Source organism: Ursus arctos, unplaced genomic scaffold, assembly GCF_023065955.2.
Source record: "Ursus arctos isolate Adak ecotype North America unplaced genomic scaffold, UrsArc2.0 scaffold_34, whole genome shotgun sequence".
In the NCBI taxonomy this organism is placed as follows: domain Eukaryota; kingdom Metazoa; phylum Chordata; class Mammalia; order Carnivora; family Ursidae; genus Ursus; species Ursus arctos.
This window is the reverse complement of record NW_026623030.1, coordinates 4,065,720-4,092,468: the sequence shown is the minus strand read 5'-3', so window position 1 is coordinate 4,092,468 and position 26,749 is coordinate 4,065,720. Positions and strand designations below refer to the sequence as shown.

Below are 26,749 nucleotides of genomic sequence, written 5' to 3'. Positions count from 1 at the left end.
AGGTGGACGTGTTTCCTGCCTGCCGGGTGATCAGCAGCAAGTGCCCGGCCGATAGTAGGCGCTTCTCACAGGTAGCGCAGTAAGTGTCAGGGGCCAGCGCACCCTCACTGGTCCCCCTTGAGCTCGTGACAGAATCTTTGAGCCTGTTTTTCTTCTTCAAAACAGGAATAATGCCCTATCCCTAGCCCTGGGGCAGCGGTGGCAGTCCTTACCAGCTGCGCAAGTGGGTATGACCTTGTTGGTGCTCCCATCCTGGTGCATGGCTCCAGAAGACGGTGCCACACAGATGCCAGTGCCCTCAATGGGAGCGGTGTATGCTTCAGAGAGTGCCAGATGTCGCCAGATCAGTGGCTCAGCCCAACACAACACATGTCCATGGACCCACCCACCCAGAGTGCTTGGGCCAGGTCTTGTCCAGCTTCACAGTCACTGCAGTGGGGGAATGGAGCATGGCCAGTTGTGCTCTGCCTTAAGCTGTCTAAGCAGAGGGATGTGGAGCACTCTGGCCATGCTTTAGTGAAGGCTGCGATGACTTGTTCAAAATGCAGGGAAAACAGATTATCCAGTGTGCCCTTGCCCTTCCACCCCACCTTACGTCCCCACTGCCCTTTCTGCTTGTTAGATGTCTAGTCTGGCTGGAGATGCCTGATTGGGTCCAGAAACCATTGAGTAAAAGGGCCGGGCCGGAATATTAGCAGGTTCCAGAGCTCTGTTGCAGGTGTGCCCAGGGGAAGGGGGGCCACCGACAGCGACAGCACCAGGGACCCCAAGGCCAGTCTAGGTCAGAACCTGTGGTAACAGTGAGTGCTCTGTTCTGAGAGGGGCACGTTCAGGTCAGGGAGTGAGAGGAGGATAAAGTCAGTAGCCAGCAAGAGTACCAGTAATGAGCAGGGCTGTGGATAGCCCTCTTCCTCTGCCACGTGGTCTGCAGATGTCACTGGGCCCACATTGTTCCTGGCTTACCTGGACCTAGTGTTGCTAGAAAGCTCCCACTGTGCCTACCACCTCCGCCCAGCATGACTCTAATGTTGCCACACTTTGTGTGCACCCTTGGACCTCTGCATGTTCCCTTGGACATGCTGATCACTGCAGACCTGGCACACATCCTTTTGGAGGCAGGAGTCACCTTGTTCTCCTCTGAACACCAGGCCCCACTGTCAGCAGGCCTGGGAGGGTGGCCTTCCTAGGGGCACAGGGTCAGCCTGGAGCGACTCAGCCCTCTGCATACCAGGGTGCCCAGTCTGAACACCATGGTGTCTTGTCTGAGAGCAGCGGAGACATAATAGAATGTGTTACGGATTTGCTTACAGCTCAGGCTGAGCTTCCCAGGGAGGACTGGGGGAATCTTGCTTGGATAAAGCCATGTTTTGGTGTTTGGGTTTATCCTGGCCTGTTACCCCTCATTCATTCACTCAACAGATAACTAGCTGAGCATGGACCCTGCATCAGCTACTAGGGCGGGGCAGGAAACAAAGGCCTGCCTCTTAGGTCATTGAGGGGCAAGTGCTGAGGAGAAAAAGTTCAGAGGTGGGAAAGGGGGCATGTTGAGAGGGAGCGTTTGGTCTTAAAAGGGGCAGTCACAACAAGCCTCACTAATAAAGTGCTTTTGAGCAAAAACCGGAAGGAGTTGTGGTGGAGTGTGCCGCATCTGGGACAGGTGGGTGGGGCAGCCTGGGGATTGACAGGGGCCAACCCTCAGCTCTGTCTCCACCCACAGGTTGCCAATGTGGAGCTCTACTATAAAGCCCTGCAGTTCTATTTGGATTACAAACCTCTGCTCATCAACGACCTGTTGCTTGTGCTGGCGCCCCGGCTAGACCACACCCGCACTGTTGGCTTCTTTTCAAAGGTGAGTCAGCGAGCATCCCAGAGCCAGAGAAGGGTGTGTTGGGCCATCTGCAATGGTAGTTCCTTAATAAATAGTTTATTTTTATTTTCGTTAAAAGATTTTATTCATTTTTTAAAAGATTTTATTTATTTATTTATTTATTTATTTATTTGAGAGAGAGAGAGAGAGAGGGAGAGAACACAAGCAGGAGGAGCAGCAGAGGGAGAAGGAGAAGCAGGCTCCCCACTGAGCAGGGAGCCCAACATAGGGCTCAATCCCAGGACCCTGAGATCATGACCTGAGCTGAAGGCAGACACTTTAATCCACTGAGCCACCCAGGCACCCCATTCCTTAATAAGTAGTTTTTTAAATTGATACCCAGCAAATGTAAAGATTAAATGTATCAAACTGCTTTAGGTTTTAGATGTAGCTTTGTATTTCAGCCAAAATATCCATAGATGGAATTGGCATTTACTCAGTAACCCAGACAGCCCTTCGTGTGTTAGTATGTGTAGGGCATATCAGTTGTGGGTGTCCAGAAGGAGACCTGGTTGTACACAGTGGCCCATCAGGGTGACCCCAGGCCCCCAGCTCAGTGCTCTGATGACTTGCTTGAGTGCCGTCACCATTCTCCTGATTTGTCAGGCAGGCCAGTTGCCCCTAGTGAAGCCTTACCTGCGGTCAGTCCAGAGCCACAACAACAAGAGTGTGAATGAGGCCCTCAACCAGCTACTGACGGAAGAGGAGGATTACCAGGTGGGTGTGGGGGAAGGAGCCCTGTCAGAGGGCAGTGACCTCCCTTTGCCCCAGGGACCCCTCCAGCCAGTGTCGGGCACTCAGGGACTGGAGAGCCCCTCCTCGCATCAGAGAAGAGGGCTGACCTTGCACAGGAGGGGTTGTGGGCCCCACAAGGTGCCAGAGGTAGATGGGGAGAGGCCTTCCTGAGGCCATGGTGGCAGCAACCACCAATGAGTAATTCCTGGTTGTCTGCTCCACTGTGTCCCTCACCCACGGAAAGGCCGGGTCTTCCTAGGGTTTGAGGGCATCTATCGATGCCTACGACAACTTTGACAACATCGCCCTGGCACAGCGGTTGGAGAAGCACCAGCTGATTGAGTTCAGGCGCATTGCGGCTTATCTATACAAGGGCAACAACCGGTGGGCCCAGAGCGTGGAGCTCTGCAAGAAGGACCATCTCTACAAGGTTGGTTTCCCAGTGCCCCACCCGCTCCTGTGTGCTTCCTGATGTTTTGGTGGGGGGCAGGGGTGAGATGGCCACAACCCCTATCAGGAGATACTTGTGGTGGGGACAAGGAGGATGAGCTGAAGGGGGACGTGTTCCTAGAACACAGGGTGAAGATCATTATCTGTCATTAGCATAGAGCCTCTTCACGGTTATTTGCGTCGGAAGACTAGCTCCTGTGGAGTTCAGTCTTTTCCAGCAGGTATTTGTGAGTCTCACTCTCTGTAAACAGAGTGTGGCAGCATTCACTTGGCACCTACTTTGCTTTCTATCGATCAAGATATGGGGAATAAAACACCAGAGTGAAAATCACATTCACAATACTTGTTTCTGCCACTGGGATGAGGACAGGCCTCTCTGTTTCACGGCACATAGGCCAAGGCCAGAGAACCCTGGACATCAGGGGCATGTCAAGCTTCATCCCGATTGTTCCCTCCAGTTTGGCACTGTTATGTGACATGTCCTCCCTTTCAGTGACCGTGCTCATGATCCTTCCTCGGGTGCTGACAGAGGAACTCTGAGACAATTTGTCAGGGTACTCAGGCACTGGCACTGGAAGGTGGCAGCACACTCCGACACGCCAGAGGGAAACTGCCCCGGGCTAGGGGTTCCCAGCTGTCCCATCCTGCCAGTGTACACACCAGGGTCTTGAGTGCACGGCCGCTTAGCACTCGGGCAGTGAGCTACTGAGCGAGCAGTGCTGTGAGAACTGCCAGAAGGGCATCTGTCCCCTTCCAACCAGCAGTCCCACTCAGAACAACGTGTGCCAGGAAGAGAATCCACAAGGACAAAGCCACAGGTAGAAAGTTGTGGGCGTACTTTCCAGTGCCCTGGTTTTCAGTGAGGGCGACTCTGACCCCCAGGGAATGTTTGGTTGTCACACCTGGGGGCGCGGTGCTACATCTAGTAGGCGGAGGCCAGGGTGGTGCTAAAGAGCCCACAGTGCACAACCCCCCCCCACACACACACACACAAGTGTCAGCCATGCCTGGCAGCAGAGCCCACCCTGTGTGGAAGTCCTGGGAGAGTGGGCAGTCACAGTGTGCCACCTGGAGGGGTTGGTGAGTAGGCACCGCTGGCTTCTGGGACAGTCATAAAGCAATAAGAAGCATGCTTTCCAGATTGCAGACGTTGGGTGTAAAAGCACAGTGGGTGCTTGGCTGTCAGAGGTAACCCCTTTAAGGTGTGTTCACTCTACGTGAGGAACTAGTGGACCAGAGGGAATGGTAACTGCATGTGGGAGGCTGGGATTGTGGAGGGACAGTGGGACAGGTGGGGCATGAGGGAATGTGTTAGGATGTGGGACGGTCAGGGCTAGGGGCCCACACACAGGTGTGTGAGCAGGCAATAGGTTCATGCGGGCCTCATGCGCACGAGTGAAGAGAGGAGCCTGCAGAGGTGTAGTCACAGGCTGGGGACAGCGAAGGACAGCGCTAGAGCCTGGAGCAGGGCCCTGGCAAGTGCTGGCAGTGGTTTGGGAGGGAGGTGGGGGAATGGAGATGAGATAGAGAGGTGCCCCAGTAGTGACATGGGTCAGGTGTGGTGACAAGAAGTGGGAAGGTGTGGGAGAATCTCAGATTCAAGCTTGGTTCCAGAATGCGGGGGAGGGCACAGACTGAGAGATCATCTGTGGCACTCATCGCATCTGAATCCTCTAGGAAACTGCCATTGGACAGTTGGAGCTCAAGGGTTCTGGAAACGTCCACTTCCTGATGATGGCAGTGGAGGCTGTAAGAGTTTGTGAGACAGTCCCCAGGCCTGTGGAGGAAGAGAAGTGTCCACTTTTAAGTGCACAGTGAAGATGAGCCAACCAAGGGTGGGCCCTGCTGGACTGGAGGACATGCAGGGAGAGTGTGTCGAGCAGTAACGGCATTGGTGTCAGAGGTCCAAGGAGACCTGAAGGCTCCTGGAGCTTTCACCTGAGCCTCCACTGACTTTGCCCCCCACATAAAAAGGCCAGGTGCCTTCATAGGAAGCGTGTGGGGATGAGGCAGGGCTCAGCAGGAGCAACAAGCCGGTGGGAGAGGATCCTTTCAGGAGCAGGGACAAGAGGGGCCTCCACAGAGCTGGCTTATAGGATGCTGGGTCCCACATGGGAGTCTCATGTCGGAGGACTGAGCAGGTGAGGAACCGGGAACACAAGAGCAGGCAGCGATTAGTGGGCAGCCAGAATGCCTTTGAGACCGGTTGTGCCCCTGAGCTGAGAGGCCTCACCTGCGGGCCTCAGTCTCCTGTCTGGAAGGGGACTGTGGGCATACCTGCTGCAGAGGGCTGCTGGAGGCTCCAGGAGAGCTGAAACCCACTGGCTGTTTAGGCCATTTGGTTCTCACCACTGTGGCTAGAAAATCAAAATCACTAATTTACTGATGATTACTCACTGGGTGGGTATGATTCTTTATGTTTTAGAAAAATCTGCAAATACAGAAGTAGTGATTAGGATTTTTGAGGGAACTTTTTTGTCAGGAAGAATGGGCAGATTGCCGTTTTTTGAGCACTGGCTGTGTCCCTTGTCGCTGCTGCATGTTGAGTTGGAAGGATAGCTCTGGCTGTTGAGCCAAGCACAGCGACTCTGACCTTTACATCAGGCCCTGCTAGCTCTGTTCTTGTCCCCCTTCAGTGCCTACCCCAAGCAGCCCCATGCACTCCCTCTGTGTGCCAGTCGGGCTGCAAGACCAGAGCCTGTCTCCCAAGGTGCCTGCACCCATGTGTGTCACCCCCCTCTTGGCATTTCAGCAGGCCTGTGAGAGCCTGCTGCCAGGAGCACACTTGGTGCCCTCCACGGCCCTCCACGGAGGTGGTCCTCCATCCTACTGGAGGGCAGCCGAGGCATAGAGACCCCTCTGCAGGTGAGGATGGCCTTCACGGAGCCTGGCACTGCTCTGTGTCCTACCGACCCAGAAACTGCCTCAAGGCAGCGCCAGGCAGGGCATACCTGAGCTGTGCATCTGCCTTGGTTGCAGGACGCCATGCAGCATGCTGCAGAGTCCAGGGATGCTGAGCTGGCTGAGAAGTTGCTTCAGTGGTTCCTGGAGGAGGGCAAGCGGGAGTGCTTCGCGGCCTCTCTCTTCACCTGCTACGACCTGCTTCCCCCGGATGTGGTGCTGGAGCTGGCCTGGAGACACAACCTCGTGGACCTGGCCATGCCCTACTTCATCCAGGTGATGAGGGAGTACCTTAGCAAAGTAAGTATAGGCTCTGCCCTGGCTCCCTTGCTGGCACATAGCATGGCTGTGACTCTAGCCCAGGTCTACAGAGGCCGTGGTGGCCGGTGACCTGTGGGGGGTCAGCCCAGGTTGTCCGGCCAGCCCCACTCATCTTGGAGAGCGGCCTCATGCCTTCACAGTTGAGTGGTTTTCTGCCCAACGTTAACCTAGTCTAGAAAATCACCTTGGGGAGCTCTGCGTAGAACTGAGCACTTCCCCTTGCATCAGCTCTCCCACACACTGCTAGGGGACACGACAGGTGTGCTCGCCCACAGCCAAGGGCTTTTGTGGTGTGAGAAAGTGAGGCACCAGCTGGCAGAGCTCCAGCGCACAGCCCGTGGGCTCTGTCCCCATGTGGTCAGTTCACCTCTCAGTGCGCCTCTGGTGGAGTTCGGGGTACATTTGTTGGCAGACCTGTCATGGTAACCCCCTTTTTGCTGAACACTTAGGAGGAATGGAAACACCTTGACAGGTAGGTAGTCATCCCCTCTACAGCTGTAGTCACGGGTTTGGGTCCAAAGCTGATAGGTGAAGACATGGGCTCAGACCCAAATCTCCCTGGCCTCGGGGCTGTACTCATGTCTCAGTAAGTTGCTTCTGCCACTCCAGATGTCACTTGGTGGCCCTGGCATCTACTCTGCCTTTCTTGGTAGGTTGATGAGCTTTTTAACGAGGTGGGAGTGTCTGATTTTAACTCTCCCTGTGTGTTGAAGCCCTAGGAGTTCCAGTCTGGGGCCTAGTCGAGGCACCAACCAGAGACCCTTGTCACCTAGTCTGGTTTGTTTCTAAGGCTGCAGAAAAGCTGCCACTCAGCAGCACCTACTGGCCCATCCAGCCATACACCTAACATTCTTCCAGCCACATGGAGGCGCCACGATGCTAAGAAGCCACTAGGCTGAGGTCTCTTTCAGTGGTGTGAGGGAGGGGAGGGGCCTGCAGAGGTTAGTGTAGGGTTAGGGAAGAAACAAGAAGTGCAAGGGCAGAGCGTGTCTGGCCCTGCCTGCTTTGGCCTGTGAGGGCTTGCTCTTTCTGCCCCCTGCACAGCCTCCTGGGAGCTGCCCAGCCCCTGTCAAGGACTGTCCATGGGTCATTCAAGACCATCTCCCTGCTACAGGAGGGGAGGGACTGCCAGAGTGTGTCCTAGTCCCATTCTCACAGCAGATTGAGTGGGAGGTCTCCCGAGACTCTTTAGGGGACAGGAGAGGGGCAGTCCTGGCCATGTGGCCTGATCTCCAAGCTACTAGGGTACATAGACTGGTTGGATTTACAAGAGGCCCTGGTTCCTCAACCACAGTGGATGGCAGCTCCCTAAAGGAAGTGTCCGTGCTGTGTGGAGCTTGTCTTCAGAAACTGTCCCACGGTTTCTGCTTTTCCCATCCTTAAATTGTCTTAGCCACAGTCTGTCTGCTGTGCCCCTGCCTCAAGAAGGGTGCATATGGCTTGAATCTTTTCCTAGAGTCAAGGCCCACGGGTTAACAGAAGAGGAACTCACGTCACTCAGACTGTCATTGCTGCAGGAGTTGGGACCTCCAGGGGGCCTCGAGGACTAGGGGGAGCACACTCCCTCTCTGTGATGGATGATGGAGGTCATCCTGGCAGCTGTGTCACCTTGGTCAGCACTGCAGCTGCATAGCTACTTCAGTGTGGAACAGTGTTCTTTGGCTACGGCCGCCTTCCTGCTGGAAGGACCTGCTCCCTAGCCCAGGGTCCCCAGACACCTCCCCCAGTCCTGGGAGGAAGGCAGGGGCTACCATGACTCCGGGCATCGATGCTGCCCTACATGCCTCCACCAGCACCAGACCTGACGCCTGTCTTGTTGGGGTTAGGGTGGGCTCAATAGAGGTTTCTTAGGCAGTGGTAGGATGTGGGCTGATTCTTAGCTGGGCTGGGGCCCAACAGACAAGACTGCTGTGAGGTGGAGGGGCCCAGACAAGAAGGCCACAGCCCCTTCCTGCCTGGAGAACCAGGCCCAGGGCCTCTCGATTCATTTGAGAAGCTTGAGGACCATCTCTCTGAGAAAAACCCTCATCCCCGAAGCTCCTGGCACTCTCAGTGGAGGATGCAGGCTTAGCTTAGACCTCAGCCTCGGTGCGAGCCAGCTGAGGGAAGAGAGTACAGATGGCACGTCCACCGCACCGTCTTGCTCCTCCCTCACCTCAGCTGTGGTCCCAAGGAGGGAAGAGGGGAGTGCACAGGCCCAGTAACAGGGCTGCTTCTGCTAGGGTTCTGGTGCCTGGCCCGATCTCTCCCAGGCCTGAGTGCACACAGGGCACATAATGTTTTCTTCTTTCTGACTCAAGTGCTTGTTTTTTTTTGGGGGGGGGGGGTTCCAGACACACAGTTGCTGTCGCCGCCACGAGCACAGCGCTGTCTGCCCATCAGGCCCCTGGCACCACCTTGCTCTGTTCCCTCCCCATCCATGTGTCTGCTGCAGCCTATGGGTACTGCAGGGGGTAGCCCCTGGTGAAGCCTTGAGGAAGAGCAAGGAGGCAGCCTGTCCTCAGATGGCTGTCGGTGCCCCCAGCGCTGAGGTGGCGCATCCGCCTTGCCAGGTGGGATGTCCCAGATGTCAGGGGACGGGTCTCCTCAGGAGGCGCGCAGCCTGGGCTAGCTAGATGTAGGCAGTGTTACGTCGTCTTAGCGGTGCCCCTGTATCCAGAGGAGGACCTAGCCCTGTGTGCTGTGCCGCCCGTGCAGCCTGCAGTCACCAGCCACTGCTCTGCTGCGGCAGCCAGGTGCCTGCTTGAAAAGCACCGGGCTGGGACAACAGTGGGGGGTCACCAGGGCCCTCTTGGGCGTTCCATGTCTACCCAGTTAGAGAGGCTTCACCTTCCTGTGGAGCAGGGCAGTAGTCACTGTGGGTACAGCGTCTGCCCTCCAACCATCCCCCACTCTGACTTGCCTGGCGGCTGTGTGCTGCCTCCCGGCCCCACATTCACCTCCTGGCTCAAACTGAATGCAGCCTGTCAGGCAGGCAGTCGAGTGCCCTCACCTCTTTGCAGGTAGACAGACTGGACGCTTCGGAGAGCCTGCGCAAGCGAGAGGAGCATGTGGTGGAGCCCGCCCCTCTCCTGTTTGGTAGGTGGCACCCCACTGCCCCTAGGGAGGGGAGAGGAAGGAAGGTGATTCACATTGCCCTTCCCTGGCTGGGCTTCAGATCAGAGAGGGAATGGACAGGGTGGGGGACAGAAGGACCACAACTGCTGCCGGGTGTGGAGAAGGTCATTGTATCTAGGAATGTTGAAGAGACACGGCCATTGTCCTTCCTTTTCTGAGGGTACCTGCCTTCTTTGAGGGCACCCTGCTTGCTCCTTGTGCCTAGCAACTGCCCAACTCCAAGCTGTCGCTGTGTGTGCTTGCCTGCTCCCAGGCAGCAAGGCTGCTGCTGGCTTTGACTTGAGAGCCTACCTGGGTGGCCTGGCCGTTGAGCAGACAGATCAGTTGGTGTCCACTGCGCCAAAAAGCTGTTGGGTTCTGGAGTGTGTTGCAGGACTAACAAAGGCCTGAGTGTGTGGTGTGAGCACGCAGCACGTCTCCCACCAACTGTGTCTTCTCAGGGTCATTGTGCCCCCCTACCACCACCATTAATGTCAATCTGGTTTTTTTAGATTTTGATGGGCATGATTGAGACCCAGCCAGTTGAGCTAAGTAAGTGTCCCATTTCAGGACTAGCTTACCCCCTAGCCTGGCCGGCCTCAGTAGCTGGCCCCACAACAGCAACTCCCACTGTCCTTGCCCCCAGGCACCTGTTCTCCAGTGCCTGAGCCTTGGGTGGTCAGGGCTGGTCTTCGACCCTGCTCCTTGGGCCCCTGGCCACTCGGGGGCAGCAGGAGCTCTGCTCACCCTCTGCTTCTCCCTCTGCAGGCCAGCAGCTGATGGTGACAGCAGGCCCTGCTGCAGGCCCTGCCCCTGCTGGCTTCCCCTATGGATATGCTGCTGCACCTGCCTTCACCCAGCCTCCTGTGTACGGCTTCAGCGTGTAGTGGGCGCTCAGTGGCAACACGCTTCAGTGGGGTTAATAACCTTGAGGAGCGTGTCACCCCACAAGCACAGATGACCCTGATGGGAGGTGGGGACACCTGGACATTATTTATTTTTGCTGAGACCCAGTGATGGCAACCTCTGAGCCATCCCCAAGCCTGGGGAGGCCAGGGTAGCCACTGACTGCCCAATAAGAGCAGCTCTGGTGGCCTCCTGCCTCCAGGCCCTCTGGCTGGAGCCAGGCATTCCTGGGGAGTTCTCGGCAGGGATTCCCCGCCCTTGGTGGGAGGGGCACCCAGTTTTCGCTCGGCACTGGTGGAGCAGCGCCCTCCAGGCCACTTTGCAGACACAACTGAACGGACCTTCTAACCTGGCCCTGAGCCTCCTACCGATCATGAATATTAAAGTCGGTTTATCAAGGCAAAGCTTCCCTGCTTGGTGCTGGTGTGGGTAGCAGGGGACAAAAGATTTGTTGGGGCCTCTTGGGGAGGGGGACCTGCGTCTGCCCAGGGGGAGATAGCCCGGGTGTACTGGGGATCTTTTCCTGCGTGCTCTGCATGGAGCTGTAAATACCGTAGGGGAGAACGATAGCCGCACGGCCCGTTGGGTGTTGGAATGCCAAACCCTTAAACATCGGGGATGGGACTAGCCCCATATGCCCCGGAGGGTGGGGGGGAAGTCCTGCCCGTCTCTCCACTTCCGATCTCCGGGGATCCAGTCGCTCAGCAGACGCCAAGACCGTGAGACCTGCTCCCTCCCGTGCCGGATTCCGCCTGATGCCGGAGCGGGTTTTAGAAACTGCACCTTGACCCACAGCTCCAGGCCCGGGCACAGCGCCGCCTCCCAAGGACCGTGGGTTCGGTCATTGGCTGGGCTTTCGACCCCGCCCCTGCGCCTGCCTCGCTCGCCCCGCCCCGGCCTCAGTTTCCCAGCCGGCGTGGGGCGGGCCGAGGGCGGGGCCCGGCTCGGACCACGCGGGGCGGAGCCCGGGAGCTGACGCGACCGCCCCGCCCCCCGGGCCATAACCGGCCGCCGCCGCCGCCGCCGCGGACCGAGCGCGGAAAGCAGGAGGCTCGGACCCGAGGCCGACGTCGGGCGCCCCGCCTCCCCGACTGCGATGGCCGCGCCTCGCGCTCTGGCGGCCGCCGCGCCCGCGTCCGGAAAAGCCAAGCTGACGCACCCGGGGAAGGCGATCCTGGCAGGTGGGCCCCTTCGGGACACGGACCCCCGGTCTGCCCCCTCTGTTGGTCCCACCGCGCTTCCGGGTGGGCCCGGGACGCCGAGGCCCCGCCCCACTTCCGGGTCGGGCCGGGGGGCGCAGCCCGGGTCCCCAGCCCGCGCGTGGGGAATCGCCCGGCTCGTCGCCCCTCGGCGCTAGCCAGGACAACGTGGGTGGGGCAGGGGACGCTGCCGTGCCTCCCCTACACCACAGGCGCGGGATAAAGTCCGGGGCGGGGGAGGGGCGCCAGGGGCGGCGGGCGGGACGGCCTGGCCGCGGGGTGGTGGGCTCAGGGTCCCGGTCCCTGGTCCCCGCAGGCGGCCTGGCGGGCGGCATCGAAATTTGCATCACCTTTCCCACCGAGTACGTGAAGACACAGTTGCAGCTGGACGAGCGCTCGCACCCTCCGCGGTACCGAGGCATTGGTGAGTAGGGGGCTGCGGGGGCGGGGGGTTGGGGCGGTGCGCCACGGAGAGGGCGGGCACCCAGAGGGCACAGCCGGGCCCTGCGTTCGGAGAGCAGCCTTGGCGGGCTGCAGGGAACTTGGGGGGGGGGCGGGGGCGGGTTTGGGGCGACTGGGGTCGCTGAACGCCCCATCCTCCAGGGGACTGCGTGAGGCAGACGGTCCGCAGCCATGGCGTCCTGGGCCTGTACCGAGGCCTCAGTTCCCTGCTCTACGGCTCCATCCCTAAAGCGGCCGTCAGGTGAGGCGGGCTCGGGTGGCCGAGGGAGGGCATCCCGGGTTGCTGCAGCCCCTCTCACCCCACTGCCTCCCGTTCCCAGGTTCGGGATGTTTGAGTTCCTCAGCAACCACATGCGAGATCCCCAGGGACGCCTGGACAGCACCCGGGGACTGCTATGCGGCCTGGGTGCCGGCGTGGCAGAAGCAGTGGTGGTCGTGTGCCCCATGGAGACCATCAAGGTGGGGAGGGTCTCAGTAGAGGAAAGGTGTGCAGAGGGGTGGTGCTAGGGTGGCTGGGGTCATCCTACTTTTGTGCTCCATGGAGACCAGTGAGGTGGAGAGGGTCCTGCAGGAGCAGGGCAGTGTGTACAGGGGAAACTGCCTGGGGAGCTGGGTACAGGAGGTGTGCAGGAAGGGCCTCCTCTGGAGACTGGACTCTGTCCTAAAGGCAATGGGACAACTGACGTTGGGGTTTTTAAAGAACACTTCTTTAAACAGAAAATGTAAGATAACATGTTTTCTGCCTAAGCTGTGGGAAATACCAGCAAACGTAACTGCAGAGACTCTTTAGTAAGGCCAGCCCTCTTGTTTGCTGGGGCCTTGTGTCCTTGGGTGGCCCTGTTTCCAGGTGAAGAGCTGCACCTCCAACACTGATTGGATCTTTGTGGGCCCTGGGCCGGTGAGCCAAAGGGCCAAGTACACCCTTCCAGGGGCATCCTGGGAGCTAGGGCCTTTGCTTTCCTCTCACAGGTGAAGTTCATCCATGACCAGACCTCCACCAACCCCAAGTACAGAGGATTCTTCCACGGGGTCAGGGAGATCGTGCGAGAACAAGGTGAGCCATAAAGCCTTCCTCCTCAGGTAGGGCCAGGAACCTTGGCCAGGCTGGCCTGAACTTCCGCTTCCTGCTTTGGTGCTGTGGTGTGCCACTCGCCCCACTCCCCAGTCCCCAGCTGGGGCCTGGTAGGCACCAGTATGACTCCTATGCCTGCCTGCCCCTAGGGCTGAAAGGGACCTACCAGGGCCTCACAGCTACCGTGTTGAAGCAGGGATCTAACCAGGCCATCCGCTTCTTCGTCATGACCTCCCTGCGAAACTGGTACAGGGGTATGTATCTGTGGGGTCAGCAGCCCCAAGACCCTACCTCCAACCACTCTGGGTTAGGCTCCTCCTCTTCAGTCTTCCCTGCCAGGACCTGGCCTCCTGGGGCCTCCATATTCATAGGCTCTGGTCCATGCTCCTCCCCAGCCCTGAGGAGCCCTCCCCTTTGTCTTCCCATCACATTCTGATTGCAATTCCCACCCACATTCAGGAGACAACCCCAACAAGCCCATGAACCCACTGATCACCGGGGTGTTTGGAGCTGTTGCTGGTGCAGCCAGTGTTTTCGGGAACACTCCTCTGGACGTTATCAAGACCCGGATGCAGGTGGGGGTGGGGCCGGAAAGGGGGTAGGGAGTTTGTGACAGGGGCTAGCCACTGATCCCTGTGGCCTGCTGTCCTGCAGGGCTTGGAGGCGCACAAATACCGGAACACGTGGGACTGTGGCTTGCAGATCCTGAGGAATGAGGGGCTCAAGGCGTGAGTGGGGGAGGGGCAGGACTGTGGTCCCCACCCTAGGCCCTCCCTGGCCTTCTACCTGGGCTTCACCCCATACCTGCTGCCAGCCCCAGGCTATCCCTCAGGGAGTCCTTACCTTTAGGTTCCTGCCCTTGTCCCTCTGATATCTGGACCCACTCTCACTGTCCAGGGACACTGTTCTTCATCTGCCTTCTTACCTCCTGCCTCTCCCCCCCACAACCCCAGATTCTACAAGGGCACCATCCCCCGCCTGGGCCGGGTCTGCCTGGACGTGGCCATCGTGTTTGTCATCTACGATGAAGTGGTGAAGCTACTCAACAAAGTATGGAAGACAGACTGAGTCCCTGAGGGGGTCTGCATGGGGGTTGCCCCAAGCGCCTTCAGACCAGTCCCCACTGCCCTCTTCTCACGATTCCAGTGCAGTCGTGCCAAAAGGCCCCTTTTCCCTGTTCCTTGCACTCCATGGCCTGGGTCTCTCCCCTATAGCCATCGAGTCTACATGTCCCTTAGTGCCATGTGTCCCGTGGTGTGTATGACACCACCATTGCGTCCATGTGTCCGGCGAAGGCTGGGTGTCCCTCTGGCCTGTGAATCTGTGCCCACTTGTCCATGTGCTTACTCATGAGCCGTGTGCCTGTGTTTCATGTTCCGTGTCATGTAACCTTGTGCCCCACTTCCCGGGGTGCCCATGTGGCTTGGGTCCACGGCCCTGTAGCCATGGCCCGGTCCCAGCCCGGTGCCTTCCACCCTGGGCAGCTGGGGCACCTGCCCCGGCCTACCACAGCTGCCTCCGGGCCTCAGCCTGGCCTCACCGCATTCCAGGGGCTACGTGCCCCCTGCTTCTCCCGCCACTGGCCTTAACTGGCCCTTGGGCCCTCCCTCCGCCCGGGACAGGGTGGCACTCGCCACTCTCAGGACCACCCTCCCATGGCAGAATAAACCGGATCCTGTCACAGCCTCCTGTCCCTGTATGGGCCCATCTGTGGGTGGATAATGACTGTCCATGCCTCTGCAAAGAGCAGGCCCACCCCCTCACCAGAGGACACTGGCAGGGAAATAGGGAAGCAGGGCAGCAGGCAGGCTGGTGGGTGAGCCAGCTGTGCCCACAGCATCAGCCCCCAGGAGGCCTGGCACAATCAAGCCAAGGAACATTTGGACTCTGTCAGGCCATGCTTGTGGCCTGTGAGCAAGATTCTGCAGGGTCAGCTGGTGAACATGCCCTCAGGGTCACCTGGCAGGCAGCAGTGAATGGGCAGAGTGGAGAACTGCCCTATCCCAGGGGTTGGGCCTGGGAGACAGTGCTCTGGGGCCCTTGACTGCCCCTCAGCCTTTGGCCCAGCTTTACCTTCTTACTCCCTCACTGTTTCTCTGTGGTTTGCTTGTGGGGAAGTGCTTTGGGGCATCCAGTTTCTGAGGATCTGACCAGGGGGCCTTTGCTCACTCCTTTACCCTGGCCGAGAGGCAGCTGCCCTGGGGCAGGATGGGGTAGAACTGCCTGACCAGGGCCCCAGGGCCCCTCCTGCCCCCCGCCCCCCCGAGACCAGGAGCTGGGAACCACACAACCCAGGGCCAAAGTGAAAGAGGCCCGAGAGCAGTGTAGGATAAGCCAGGGCCCCTGGCTGTGTGGGGGCAGAAGGCACTTTCCTGTCCAAGTGATCCATGGGTTAAGAGTCATTCAAGGGTTTGGCTCAGACTGGGAAATAACTTGCCAACAGAAGCCTCCCAGTAAGCAAATCTGGTCCCTAGAGCTGCTCCTTTTAGGGGAGAGTGCCCTACCCCTGCAAGCTCCCACAACATCCAGATCCCAGGTCTGGGGATCTGGGGCAGATCTGAGGGACAATTGTGGGCTTATGGGTACAAGGAAAACGGTTTTGAAGGACTGAGTAGTGCACCCTCACTGCTCTTGGGAGATAACCAGTCTTAGCTGCAACTGAGGAGAAAGGGCCCCATGGGAAAGCGTGCCTAACCCCAGGGGCCAGGGGCTGTCTCCCACACACATACCAGGGCATGCAGGCCCAGACACAGGCCACTGGCTCTGGGCCTCTGGAACTTTGCTGTGGTGATAGGCAGTGCTGGCCCATGGCACAGGCCACTGAGGCTAGGGGAGCACACGGCATCTGTAGGCAGTGGTAGGGAACAGAAAACCCTGGCTTCTCATTTGTTCACTGTGTGACTTTGGGCAAGTCACCTAACCTCAATTCCCTAATCTGTGACATGGGGTGACAGAAGAACCCAGCCCATCCGTATAAAGTGCTTAGAACAATGCCTAACACAGTAAGCCCTTGAATGTGTAGTTTTTTTCTTTGGGTTGCAGAAGGTGCTTTACAGTTGGCCAGAGTTCCAGGTAGTTCCAAGAGCAGGCAAAGCCCACCATCTGAGCCCTGAGGGGACTCAATGCCCCCAGCACTCTAACCTCCAGGAATGGTATCAATTCACTGACCACACCAGCATCCCAGAAACCTGTCCCCTTCACCCTTCACTGGGAGGATGGGGCAGAGGCTGCACTAGTCTGAGAGTAGGGCATGGGGACCCCCACCCAGGAGCAACCGGGCCCCCATTCCTCTCTCTTCAGGAGGGTCCTACCATAGTCAGGTTCCTCTCCTGTGGCTCACAGCACAACGTGGACAGCGGGTGGCCCAGCTGGAAAAGACAGAGCTGGATTGAGTACCCCGGGGCTGTGGTTACAAGAGAGCCACCCACTCTGGTGAAGGCAACCCCACCCCCTTCACACATTACCTGAATTAGTAGGAGGCCTCAGTTCTTGGAGCTGAGACCTGGGGGAAGGGAGCGGGAGGAGAGGGGCATCCCGTATGCCGGATAGAGCTTGTGGTGTCCAGGCTGAGGGAAGGCCGGCAAGGCTGGAGGGAAGGGAGCAGGCAGGGTCCTGGAGGGAGGGAGCCCAGCTGCATTTAACAAAGACCCCAAAGGCTGTAGAGAGGACGATGTCACAGGATCCTTGCCCTTGTGGCAGTGGGGGCGTAGGGGCAGAGGTGTCCAGATCTTCAAGGAATTGGGATGTAGAACAGACTCAATTTCCAGCCTGGTCCCCCACAAACCTGGACACAGACCAGTGGTGGGGTGGGGGGAACCCAGGAGGTGGCTGCGTCTGCATATCAGAGGAGATGTGAGCAGAGGAGGGTGGAGATTCCAGGTCGCCATATCCCACCCACAGTGAGAACCTCTGTGCTGGGGTGGAAGCCACAGCCAACCTCCTCTCAGCCTCAGGCAGCCTTCACCATCTAGCATGGCCTCGAGCCTGGAATCATACCACAATAGCCAGGAGGGACAATGGCCTCAGAGACGGGATAAGGGAGCTGAGAGTGAGGTGGTGGCTACTCCTGGGGCGGGGCTTGGCCAGCCTCCAGCGCTGTCATCACTGCTGTGGAGCTGAAGATGGGTGTCCTGCCGCTTTAGGCAGAGGCCCTGAAGCAGCTGTCCTGCTCCCCTGCTTCCTTGAACCCACCCCCTGCCCCTGCCACTACTGCACAGGCTTCCCCTGGATTTTTCCATGTCCTTGTGTAGATGATGAATGGCAGTCAGAGCTTAGTACACAAAAAAACCACTCACTCCTGACAAATGGTCTCTTTTTAACCAACAAAGAGAATTGTTTTTCGGGTTGTGCCCTTAGCCTTTATAGAAAAGAGAATCTCAGTTGAAGATGCCAGAGTATTTTCCTTTCTTTTTGCTTCCTCCAAGTTTTCAGATTGTCTGGACAAGGGTCTTTCTTTGGTAAGGGGCAGAGAGAGAATCAGGGGGTCTAGAGGAGCTCCTGCTACATCAAGATCTGGGAACAGGGACTGGACACCCTAGGGACAAGGACAGAGATGCAAGCACAGTGAAGTCCTTGGCCTCAAAGGACAACTGGAGGGCCACAGACAACACTCAGGATCGTGGGTGAACTTGACTTAGGCCAACAATGTGGGTGACCCATGGAAACCAAGGTGGTCCCTGGTGTGGTCTTGTATCTGCCCTCCTCCCACTCCAACCTGGCAAATATCCCTTAGGGCAAACTCCCCTTCTCCCCCCCTCCCCCTCAGTTTAGGTCAAACCCTGACCCTCCCCAACTGTTGTCACTTTTGTCTCCTGGCAGGCCACGCCCACCTCCCCGCTTAATCCTCCACTGACTAGGCCTAACCTGAGAGGCTTGGCCACGGGGGTGTCTCCTCCTGACGTGACCTCAAGGGATAAACATCTCACGCTGTCTGCTCCTAAGCAGGGCTCAGATACCTACAGTGGCCTGCCCTGCCCCTGGCTGCAAAGCACTGAAGGCTCAGGGGCCTTGGGCACTGTTAGCACGCTGCCAGGGTCGGTGCGGCTGAGGCTCTCTGGCAGCCTGTTTATCTGCCTCCGGGTGCCCTACACAGGCTGACCGAAGCCCCGCAGCGCGCTCTCCACCCGCGCCGCCCGATGACCCGACGAGGAAGGCCCTGCTCTCGGTGTCCGCGAGACTGCCCCCAGGGCTGTGATGAGGGCAAGGTAAATAAACTGCCCGCGATTGTGACCAGGAGGCTTTTCCGGACCAGGTCACGGGAAAGAGGCTGTGCTTGCCAGGGCCGACTGAGGAAAGGTCCACCCTCGGGCTCGCTCGTTTGCGCCCCCAGGCAGGCCGCTCAAGGCCGCAGACCATCAGGGCCTCTCTCACCACTCGCCACTGGCGGTCCGCAGCAGGCACCCAGGGGGCTTCCCGGGTCCATCTGTGAAGAAGGAACCGGATTTTCCCGGCCTTGGGGACACGCGGGGAGAGCGGGGTAGGAGGTGGCCAGGCAGGGGCGTGGCCACTCGCGCCCGGAAGTCGGGGCGGCTCGTGCTGATGGCGTCACGGGCGCGCTCCCGGCCGGCGTAGGCTCGCTCCCGCGCTCCCCCGGGCTCTGCCGCGGGCCTGAGTGGCTGGGGTGTCCGGAGGCCGGTCGCGGTCACTGCCACCAGTCCCCACCCTCGTATTTCACCGCTAATGCCCGACCTCGCCTGCAGTCCCCCAACACTCGGCGTGCGGCAAACCCAACCACCGTCTCCATTCTGCCGAGTCCCTGAGGCGCCTGCCCCGGCGACCGACGGCCCACGTTGGCCGCCAGCGGCCTCTCCGGACTCGCCGGCCCGAGGGAACATACCCCGAGCTCCCGCACCCCCGCCTGGAGATGGCCGTCTCCCAGGGTTGGACTTCTCCCGCGGCGGCCTGCTTTCTGCCTCACCCCCAGACGGGCAGCACGCGCTGTTCCCTCTTCCTCAGCCCCGACCTTTACCTTGTGATTCACAGTGTCCAGGTAGAGGGACTGTGCCCCTTTTCCCGCACAGCCCCCTCAGCCGGTTTCCTTCCCGCGTACTCAGACCCGAGCTGCCGGAGGGCGGAGTCTGGGCCTGTGGCTCACCCGTGTCCACCCCACAGGGCCTGGGCTCCAGAGATGTTCGCCGAGTGAAGGAAGGAAGGACCTTCGACTGTCTTTTCTTCCTCCTGCAGGTTTTTACTTCAGTGCCCCCAGCCTCAGGCCTGAGAAAGGCGGTAGGGTCAGGGGATGGGACCAAGAGGGCTCCGGCAGCCTCTCCACTGCTCCCTCCCTTCCGGTCCTGCCTCCCTGGCCAGCTTCGGACCAGCTGCCTATTGCCAGCCAGGGGTTCATGTAAGGCCTTGGCGCATCCCCATGGAGGAGACACCCCTGTGAGTCTCCCCATCCAGGGGCCTGTCATTAGCAACCCAGGGGGAGGCTCGGGGGCAGGGGTGTCCCTACAGAAAGCAACGTGAGCACAGGCTGCACAGCTGGACAGGGGTGCCTCCTGGCTGGACCTTTCCTCTCAGCCAGCCCTGTTTCCCAGACGGGGACAAATGACCTGGCTAGGACCTATGGAGGCCCCTGCCTGCACAGCCCCACTGTGAGGGGGCTAGTGAGAGAGGGCTGGAAATAAGCCGTGGGGAGGCAGCGGGTGGCATCACATCAGTCCTGACTGAATAGGTCAGCAAATACGCCCCTCAGGGCTCCAGAGCCTTAAAAGGGACCCCAAGGGAAAGACGGAGGGTCTGCAAGTGATGACTCCTTGCCAATCTCCCTCAGCGTCCCCCAGTCTGTGCCGGGCCTCCTGGTCATGACGGGGAGGGTGTGTGCTTTACTGAGGAAGCCAGGCTCTGTGCGGAAGCTGAGGCCCAGGGCTCCAAGGGGTGATCAAGGCCAGAGGCGGAGTGGGGGGGGGGGGGACAGAAGGGAAGCACGTTCCCAAGGAGGGGCAGGGACTGTCTGTGTTCCCAGATCTCCCAAAAAGGCTGGCAAAGGTGGAGGCTGGAGCCAAGAGCCTGCCTCCACTCAAGCGTCCTGGGCCAGGTCCACGCATCAGGCCTTTGGCCGGGTGAAATGGGGTGTGCATCCTTACCTCTGGTCCTCGGGACCAGGCTTGGCCCAGTCAACTGGGGAAACCGGGACCAGCCTCTGGGCCTGGACTGCAGGGGTCCCGTGGCCGCTTGGGCCAGAGGTGTCCTCCACAGCTTGCACACTCCCTGCTGACAATTGAGCGGCCAAAGCAGATTAACCCGGGTGCTAATCCCCCCTAATGGCTTCAGAATCCCCGGCGCTGAGCAGCTAAGCCGGCCTTTCTCTGCGGCCCCAGCCGGGCCCTCCCCGGCAGCTTCAGCCCCGCGACCGCCGATACTATCTCCGCCCGGCCGGGCCGCGGGTCCCTCGCTAATCCCCGGCGCTCGCTTTCTTCCCCATCCCGCTCAAGATCGGGCCGATTGGCGTTTGATTACGGCCGCTATCGAGGGCCTCTTTGTGCTATCGGCCCCAAATCCCCTAATTCCGTGATAAAGGAGGCATTAGCGGCGTTCGCTGCAGAGAAAGGCACCGGGATGAAAGAAAGCAATCAGGGGAATCCTGATGGCCTCGCCTGCCGGGCCTGGGAGGGAGGCCAGAAAGGGGGTCCGGGAAGAGGAGGAGATGTAGGAGGAGGGGCTGGAGAAAGAAGGAGGGGTGTTGCCTCAAGGAGCCTGACTTCCCGTCTCCATCCTGAGTCTGCCTTCCCCAGCCCTGAACTGGGCCGAGGACCCCCTCCCCACATCTACCCTGGCTGCCATCTCTGCTGGATGCTGCTAAGGGACCACACACGCCCTTCCCCTCTGGCACCATCTTTGCACTTACTGAGACGTAACCCCCAAACTGCCCTGGCCCTTGCTGGACCTGCCTTGCACTCCAGTCTCTGACTGTCCAAAGCCAACGATCTCTCAGGATTCATCTGCAGATCCATTCCGTCCATGGCCCTTGATGCCCCTCCAACCTCTCCCAACCCCCGAAAGGCCCTGGTCCCCACCCCTCATCTGTCCCTCTCTTTTGGCACTGACCGGCTTTGACCAGTCCTGGAAGCAGCTGGGTCTGCTCTTCAGTGTGGGAAACAGAAGTGAGGGCATCCGGTGTTGACTAGGGTTGTTGACGGAGCATATGCAGAGGAAGGGGCCCTGAGATCTCCGGTGTCGCAGTGGGGTGAGTAGGAAGGGCCCCTCTGCAGAGGCCACAATGAGCCCCAGGGTGGGGCTGAGATGGGCCAGGCTGGCTGTGCACCCGGCTCGTTGGAGGAGCCGACCTGGAGTGTGGGCATCAGGAGAGCAGGCAGAGGCCAACGGGGCAGATGGACAGAAGTGGCAGAGTCCAGGGGCTAGAGAACCACAGAGACAAGGGGACTAATCCTCAGGATCCTCTTACCCTGAGAATTTGAAGCAGGGGAGCATTATGATTGGATTTGTGTTTGCAGAGATCACTGCCGCCTCTAAGGGCAGGCTCACTGACTATCGAGGCTTGGATGGCTCTGTGGCAGGTGGGCATTTACCAAGGTGCACAAGTGGGTGGGTGGGTCACTAAACCTGAATGGCCAGGTGTGCACTTATCAAGGTGAACACGAGTCTAGGTGTGCATTTATCCAGGTGGCTAGATAGAAAAGTGGGCCATTTACCAAGGGGGACAAGTAGATGGAGGGGTAGCATCACGGAGGCCACTGGGGCTCTGTCCAGATCCCTTCAGTGGTCAGCCCACCTGTCCTGCTACTTTGAGTACTGGCGGCTAATGGAGCACAGCTGCCTCCATCTTGGAGCACTGGCCTTGGTGATGGAGCCTCCCACACTCCCTCTGCGTGGGCACAGCTCAGCCAAGGACTGACTGGCATAGGGTACAAAAGGCCGGTCCTTACTTTGCCTCAAGGCAGTTCAGATCTGTAAAGCCACTAGTGTTTCCATATGGGATTACAGGAAACTGACCCTAACCAAGACCACCCTTCCGTTCACCCTGCCCGTCCTCCCAGGGTAACCACCCATCTCAGCCTCCCGAGACTAGAGAGTTTACCAGGAGGTAAATTTCATTGCTCAAATTAGAATGGTTTACTCACCCTATACTTCTGTTGTGTCCCCCAAAAAGAGATGTTGAAGTTCTAAACCCTGGTACCTGTGAATGTGAACCTAACTGGAAATAGGGTCTTTGTAGCTGTAATTAAGATAGTAAATTAAGATGAGGTCATAGTGGAATACGGTGGGCCCTTAATCCAATAGGACTGCTGTCCTTAAAAGAAGTAAGAAGGGACACAGAGGCAGACACACACACAGAGGGGAAAGCCACATGAAGACACACACACAAGGAGAACATGGTGTGATGACAGACATAGAATTGAACAATGCATGTACAGGCCGAGGGCCCCCAAGGATTCCCAGAAGCACCAAGAGTTAAGAAAAAAGCTTGGAACAGATTCTCACCGGGAGCGCTGCCCTGTTGACACCTTGACTTTGGACCTCTGGCCTCTAGAACTGTGAGAGAATAAATTTCTGTTGTAAGCCACACATCTTGCGGGACTGGTTAAGGAAGACCTAGCAAACTAATACAGATTTCTTCACTCCTAAGAACTCACCCTCAAAAATAAGTCATTTGGATAAGAATCTCAATATCAGGCTTTGCTTCCAGGGAACTTGGCCTTGACCAGAAGCAGGTGGTCCCAGGAAACGGACCCTAAGGATGGCTCTCTGAAATTGGATTCCTAGCCAGCTAGGTGGCAATGAAAGATCATCACCGATGGCACATGGAGAATGGATAGCGCCTGGCATGAGTAGCAGGGTGACAGTGAAAACTGTCACCTGGGAGAACCAGGATGGGAAACAGGTGGAGAGGGAGACAGAAGCTGGTACACTGTCTTGGGCACTTGAGAGGTATGGAGGAAATGGTTACTATAAGAGCAATGGAACCAAGTGCTGTTGCAAACTATTATTGATTGCTCGATGAGAGAACATGGCAAATTCAGAGATATTAATCGACAGTGAGTGTCAGAGGCCACCAGGCACATGTCAAGAGACCCTGCAGCCTAGGGAAGATGAAGATGAGGCACTGCAAAGTAGGGATCTTAACCTAGACAAGCCTCTTTCCATAGACGTGAGAGCCCTGATGGCGAAGAAGTGGGACCCTGACACATAAAGTGGAGATACCTGGATAGATGAGCACTATGACTCCCCAGACTCCCCTGAACCCTCTAGGATTTCTGTGTGAACAAAAGTGGCCCCACCTACACAAGAACTCTGCACACACCTCAAAAGAGGCAGGCACCTTATCAGACAGTGTTTGCTTCTGGGTCACCCCCACCTCTGCTGCAGGCCACCATACCCTAAACTAGGATCATATCTCAGCATAGACTAACTGAAATGCTGGGCCCACTGGGAGGGCATGGATGGTGTGCAAGGGAACTGTGGGTTTGTCTCAGCAGAGCTGGCAAGAACCAGGAGGGGATGCCTTAGCGTAGACCCTAAGGGCAATGGATCAAAGAAACGGGACACAAAGATTGATAAGGAGGAGCTGATCAACATAGGGGTACTCTCCCGTGACATGGGAGGCTCTGGCAGGAACCCTCGAGAAACTTCTAATATGCTGCCAGGGTGGCCCACGGAAAAAGTCATGGTCTATACCAAACAAAATAGAAATGCTAGAATAGTTGTGGAAAGGAAGAGACCAGAAGACTCAGAAAAGGAGCATGTTGAATTGGGTTGATGATCACAAGACCCACAAGCTGCCGGTGAGCTCCCCCAGATCTACAGGAGGGTCTGGAGGACACGAAGGGGTATCCTTGCTGCCCTCTGTAGGCGAGGTGGAAGATGCCATTACAGAACTGGCTTCCTAGTAGGAAAGGGGATGACAGGACCCCAGAGTAGCAGGTGTTGGGTGCTGAATTAACTGCTAGGAGCAAGGTGGACGTGATTATTCTATTAATCACCAGATAGAATAACAGTCAAGGAGGTCTGGACTACAGGATCTATAGGGATGGCTTAAAGAATAGTATCTAGCAACTTAGAGAAGCTTCCAAAGATATTTAAAATGAGTGAGAAGAGCTTTTATAGAGATATAGCTTTTATTTTATAGACTTTTAAGATACATATAGTATCTGTTCTTTTAGGGGGGAAGGAGACTAGTATCTTTCACTCAGAATAATGACTATGAGATTTGTCTATGTTGTGCTTATACCAGTAGTTTTCTTGGGGCACCTGGGTGGCTCGGTTGGTTAAGCTTCCAACTCTTGATCTCAGCTCAGGTCTTGATCTTAGGGCTATGAGTTCAAGCCCCATGTTGGGCTCCACACTGGATGTGGAGCCTACTTAAAGCAAAAACAAAACAGTTTTCTTTTCTGAGTCTTCTTTTCATTGTTATTTAACCCAATTCATTTATCAGTTCATCTGTTGATGGACATTGGGTCATTTCTTGTTTGAGTCTATTACAAATAAAGCTGCTATTAACATTCAAATACAAGTCTGCCTCTTCACTTTTTTTGGATAAATCACTAGGAGTGGAATGGCAGGATCCAAAGGTATGTTTAACTTCATAAGAAACTGCCATACTGTTTTCTACAGTGGTTTTTCTTTTTTACATTCCCACCGTAAGTGTTGTCATCTGCAAATAGAGACGATGTTACCCTTCCCTTTTTGATCTTTATACATTTTATGTCTTTTTTTTTCCTTTATCACACTGGCTATGACTCCTAAGACAATATTGAATAGAAGTGGTGAGTGTGGACATCCTTGTCTTATTCCTGATCTTAGGAAAAATTGTCCAATATTTTGTCATAAAGTATGATGTTAACTGTGGTTAATTCTAGGTTATTAATGAAGTTGTTCATAATATTTCTCTCTTTTTTTAAAGATTTTATTTATTTATTTGACAGAGAGAGAGACAGCCAGCGAGAGAGGGAACACAGGCAGGGGGAGTGGGAAAGGAAGAAGCAGGCTCCCAGCAGACAAGCCTGATGTGGGGCTCAATCCCAGGACCCTGAGATCACGCCGTGAGCCAAAGGAAGATGCTTAACGACTGAGCCACCAAGGTGCCCCCATAATATTTCTTTATTATCCTCTTGATGTCTGCATAATCTGCAGTGATATCCCCTTTTTCATCCCTGATATGGGCAATTTGTGTTTATTTTTTCCATTTGAGTATAGTTTATCCATTTTATTGATCTTTTATTTTATTTTATTTTTCTAAAGATTTTATTTATTTGACAGAGAGAGACACAGCGAGAGAGGGAACACAAGCAGGGGGAGTGGGAGAGGGAGAAGCAGGCTTCCTGCTGAGCAGGGAGCCCGATGTGGGACTCAGTCCCCGGACCCTGGGATCACGCCCTGAGCTGAAGGCAGACGCTTAAAAACTGAGCCACCCAGGCGCCCCATTTTGTTGATCTTTTTAAAAAAAAATGTATTGGCTTTTAATTTTCTCTATTGTTTGCCTATTTTATATTATTGGCTACTGCTTTTTGTTATTTTCTTCTTTCTACTTTATTTTCTTAATCTTTTAGGGGCACTTAACACAGAACTTTACGTCATTGGTTTTATATCTCCTTTTCTAAAGCTTTTCAATAGCTTCTGTTAAAGCTATAAATTTCCCCCTAAACATTACTTCACTTGCATATTGCAAATTTTGGTATATTGTACTTGTATCACTTAATTTGAAATGTCTCCTTATTTTTCTGTTTATTTCTTTTTTGACACAAATTATTTATCTATTTCTAACTTAATCCCATTGTTGGGCAGACTATATCCTCCATAAGTTTTCAAACTTTTGGAATTTATTGAGACTTGTTTTATGGCCCGGCATATGGTTTATCTTCATGACTGTACCACGTGTACTTGGAAAAATGTGTTCTTCCATTGTTGGGTGGAATGTTCTGTCAGTGTCATTTAAGTCAAGTTGGTTGGTGGTGGTGTTCAGATCATTAACGACCTTACTAATTTATTCTAGTTGTTCTAAATAATGTAAGAGGGGTGTTAGAACTGCAAGTATGCTTGTCAATTTGTCTACTTATGCCATTAATTCCATCACTTCTGGCTTAATGTTTTGTGAAAATCAATTAGACACATAGACATTTAGGATTGTATATCTTCCTGATTAAAAACCCTTCTATCTTTATGAAATATCCCTTTCTATGTCTCATAATAGTCTTTGTCTTGAAGTGTAATTTTTTTTTAAAGATTTTATTTATTTATTCGACAGAGATAGAGACAGCCAGCGAGAGAGGGAACACAAGCAGGGGGAGTGGGAGAGGAAGAGGCAGGCTCATAGCGGAGGAGCCGAAGGCAGATGCCCAACCGCTGTGCCACCCAGGCGCCCCGAAGTGTAATTTTTCTGATGTGAATATAGTTGCTCCAGCTTTCTTAATTTACCGTTTCTATGGTATATCTTTTTTTCCATGATTTTACTTTTAGTCCATCAGTATCTACATTTGAAGTGCATTTCTTGTAGGCAGCATGTAGTTAAGTCTTGGCTGCTTTTAAAAATTTTTGTTTAAGTAGGCTCTGTGATCAATGTGGAGCGCAACTCAGGGCTCAAACTCACCATGCTGAGGGGCGCCTGGGTGGCTCAGTCAGTTGAGTGTCTGCCTTTGGGTCAGGTTATGATCTCGGGGTCCTGGGATCGAGCCTCAAATCACATTGGGCTCCCTGCTCAGTGGAGAGCCTGCTACTCCCTTTCCCTCTGTCTCTCCCCAATTTGTGCTGTCTCTCACTATCTCTCTCAAAGAAAGAAAGAAAGAA

At 56.1% G+C, this 26,749-nt stretch overlaps 2 protein-coding genes and 1 long non-coding RNA gene across 11 annotated transcripts in view; 2 read left to right on the top strand and 1 right to left on the bottom strand.

Moving 5' to 3' along the window:
* CLTCL1 (clathrin heavy chain like 1) overlaps positions 1-10,680 on the top strand; it is a 93,757-nt gene extending 83,077 nt beyond the window's left edge. For 4 of the 9 annotated variants that reach the window (XM_057305835.1, XM_057305829.1, XM_057305834.1 and 1 more), the window contains 6 exons: positions 1,718-1,849; positions 2,474-2,584; positions 2,862-3,032; positions 6,032-6,253; positions 9,277-9,352; positions 10,139-10,680. In XM_057305835.1, coding sequence (XP_057161818.1) covers positions 1,718-1,849; positions 2,474-2,584; positions 2,862-3,032; positions 6,032-6,253; positions 9,277-9,352; positions 10,139-10,257 — 831 coding nt within the window. In that variant the 3' untranslated portion in view covers positions 10,258-10,680. Of the gene's footprint in view, positions 1-1,717; positions 1,850-2,473; positions 2,585-2,861; positions 3,033-6,031; positions 6,254-9,276; positions 9,353-9,882; positions 9,923-10,138 lie in introns of all 9 variants that reach the window. The other 5 variants (XM_057305832.1, XM_057305831.1, XM_044379546.3 and 2 more) reach the window with 4 other exon arrangements.
* Positions 10,681-11,276: 596 nt separating this feature from the next.
* On the top strand, positions 11,277-14,692 carry SLC25A1 (solute carrier family 25 member 1). The gene is made up of 9 exons (XM_026486352.3): positions 11,277-11,457; positions 11,792-11,899; positions 12,079-12,178; positions 12,258-12,396; positions 12,907-12,991; positions 13,159-13,263; positions 13,469-13,584; positions 13,664-13,737; positions 13,963-14,692. The coding sequence occupies exons 1-9, from the start codon at positions 11,373-11,375 to the stop codon at positions 14,075-14,077; spliced, it is 927 nt and encodes a 308-aa protein (XP_026342137.1). The 5' UTR covers positions 11,277-11,372; the 3' UTR covers positions 14,078-14,692.
* A 1,327-nt stretch (positions 14,693-16,019) lies between these two features.
* LOC130542444 (uncharacterized) lies at positions 16,020-26,301 on the bottom strand. Its single transcript, XR_008956999.1, has 2 exons — positions 16,474-26,301; positions 16,020-16,377 (listed from the first exon to the last, which is right to left on the bottom strand). It is a non-coding gene; the product is annotated as an uncharacterized LOC130542444 (long non-coding RNA).
* Between the last annotated feature and the right edge of the window lie 448 nt (positions 26,302-26,749).

What these genes read in the sequence shown, in the direction of transcription:
- SLC25A1 (XM_026486352.3), top strand. Translation starts at nt 11,373, where the DNA reads ATGGCCGCGCCTCGCGCTCTGGCGGCCGCCGCGCCCGCGTCCGGAAAA. An exon ending in GGGGAAGGCGATCCTGGCAG is followed by an intron (nt 11,458 to 11,791) that starts GTGGGCCCCTTC and finishes TGGTCCCCGCAG; the next exon opens with GCGGCCTGGCGGGCGGCATC. An exon ending in AGGAATGAGGGGCTCAAGGC is followed by an intron (nt 13,738 to 13,962) that starts GTGAGTGGGGGA and finishes CCACAACCCCAG; the next exon opens with ATTCTACAAGGGCACCATCC.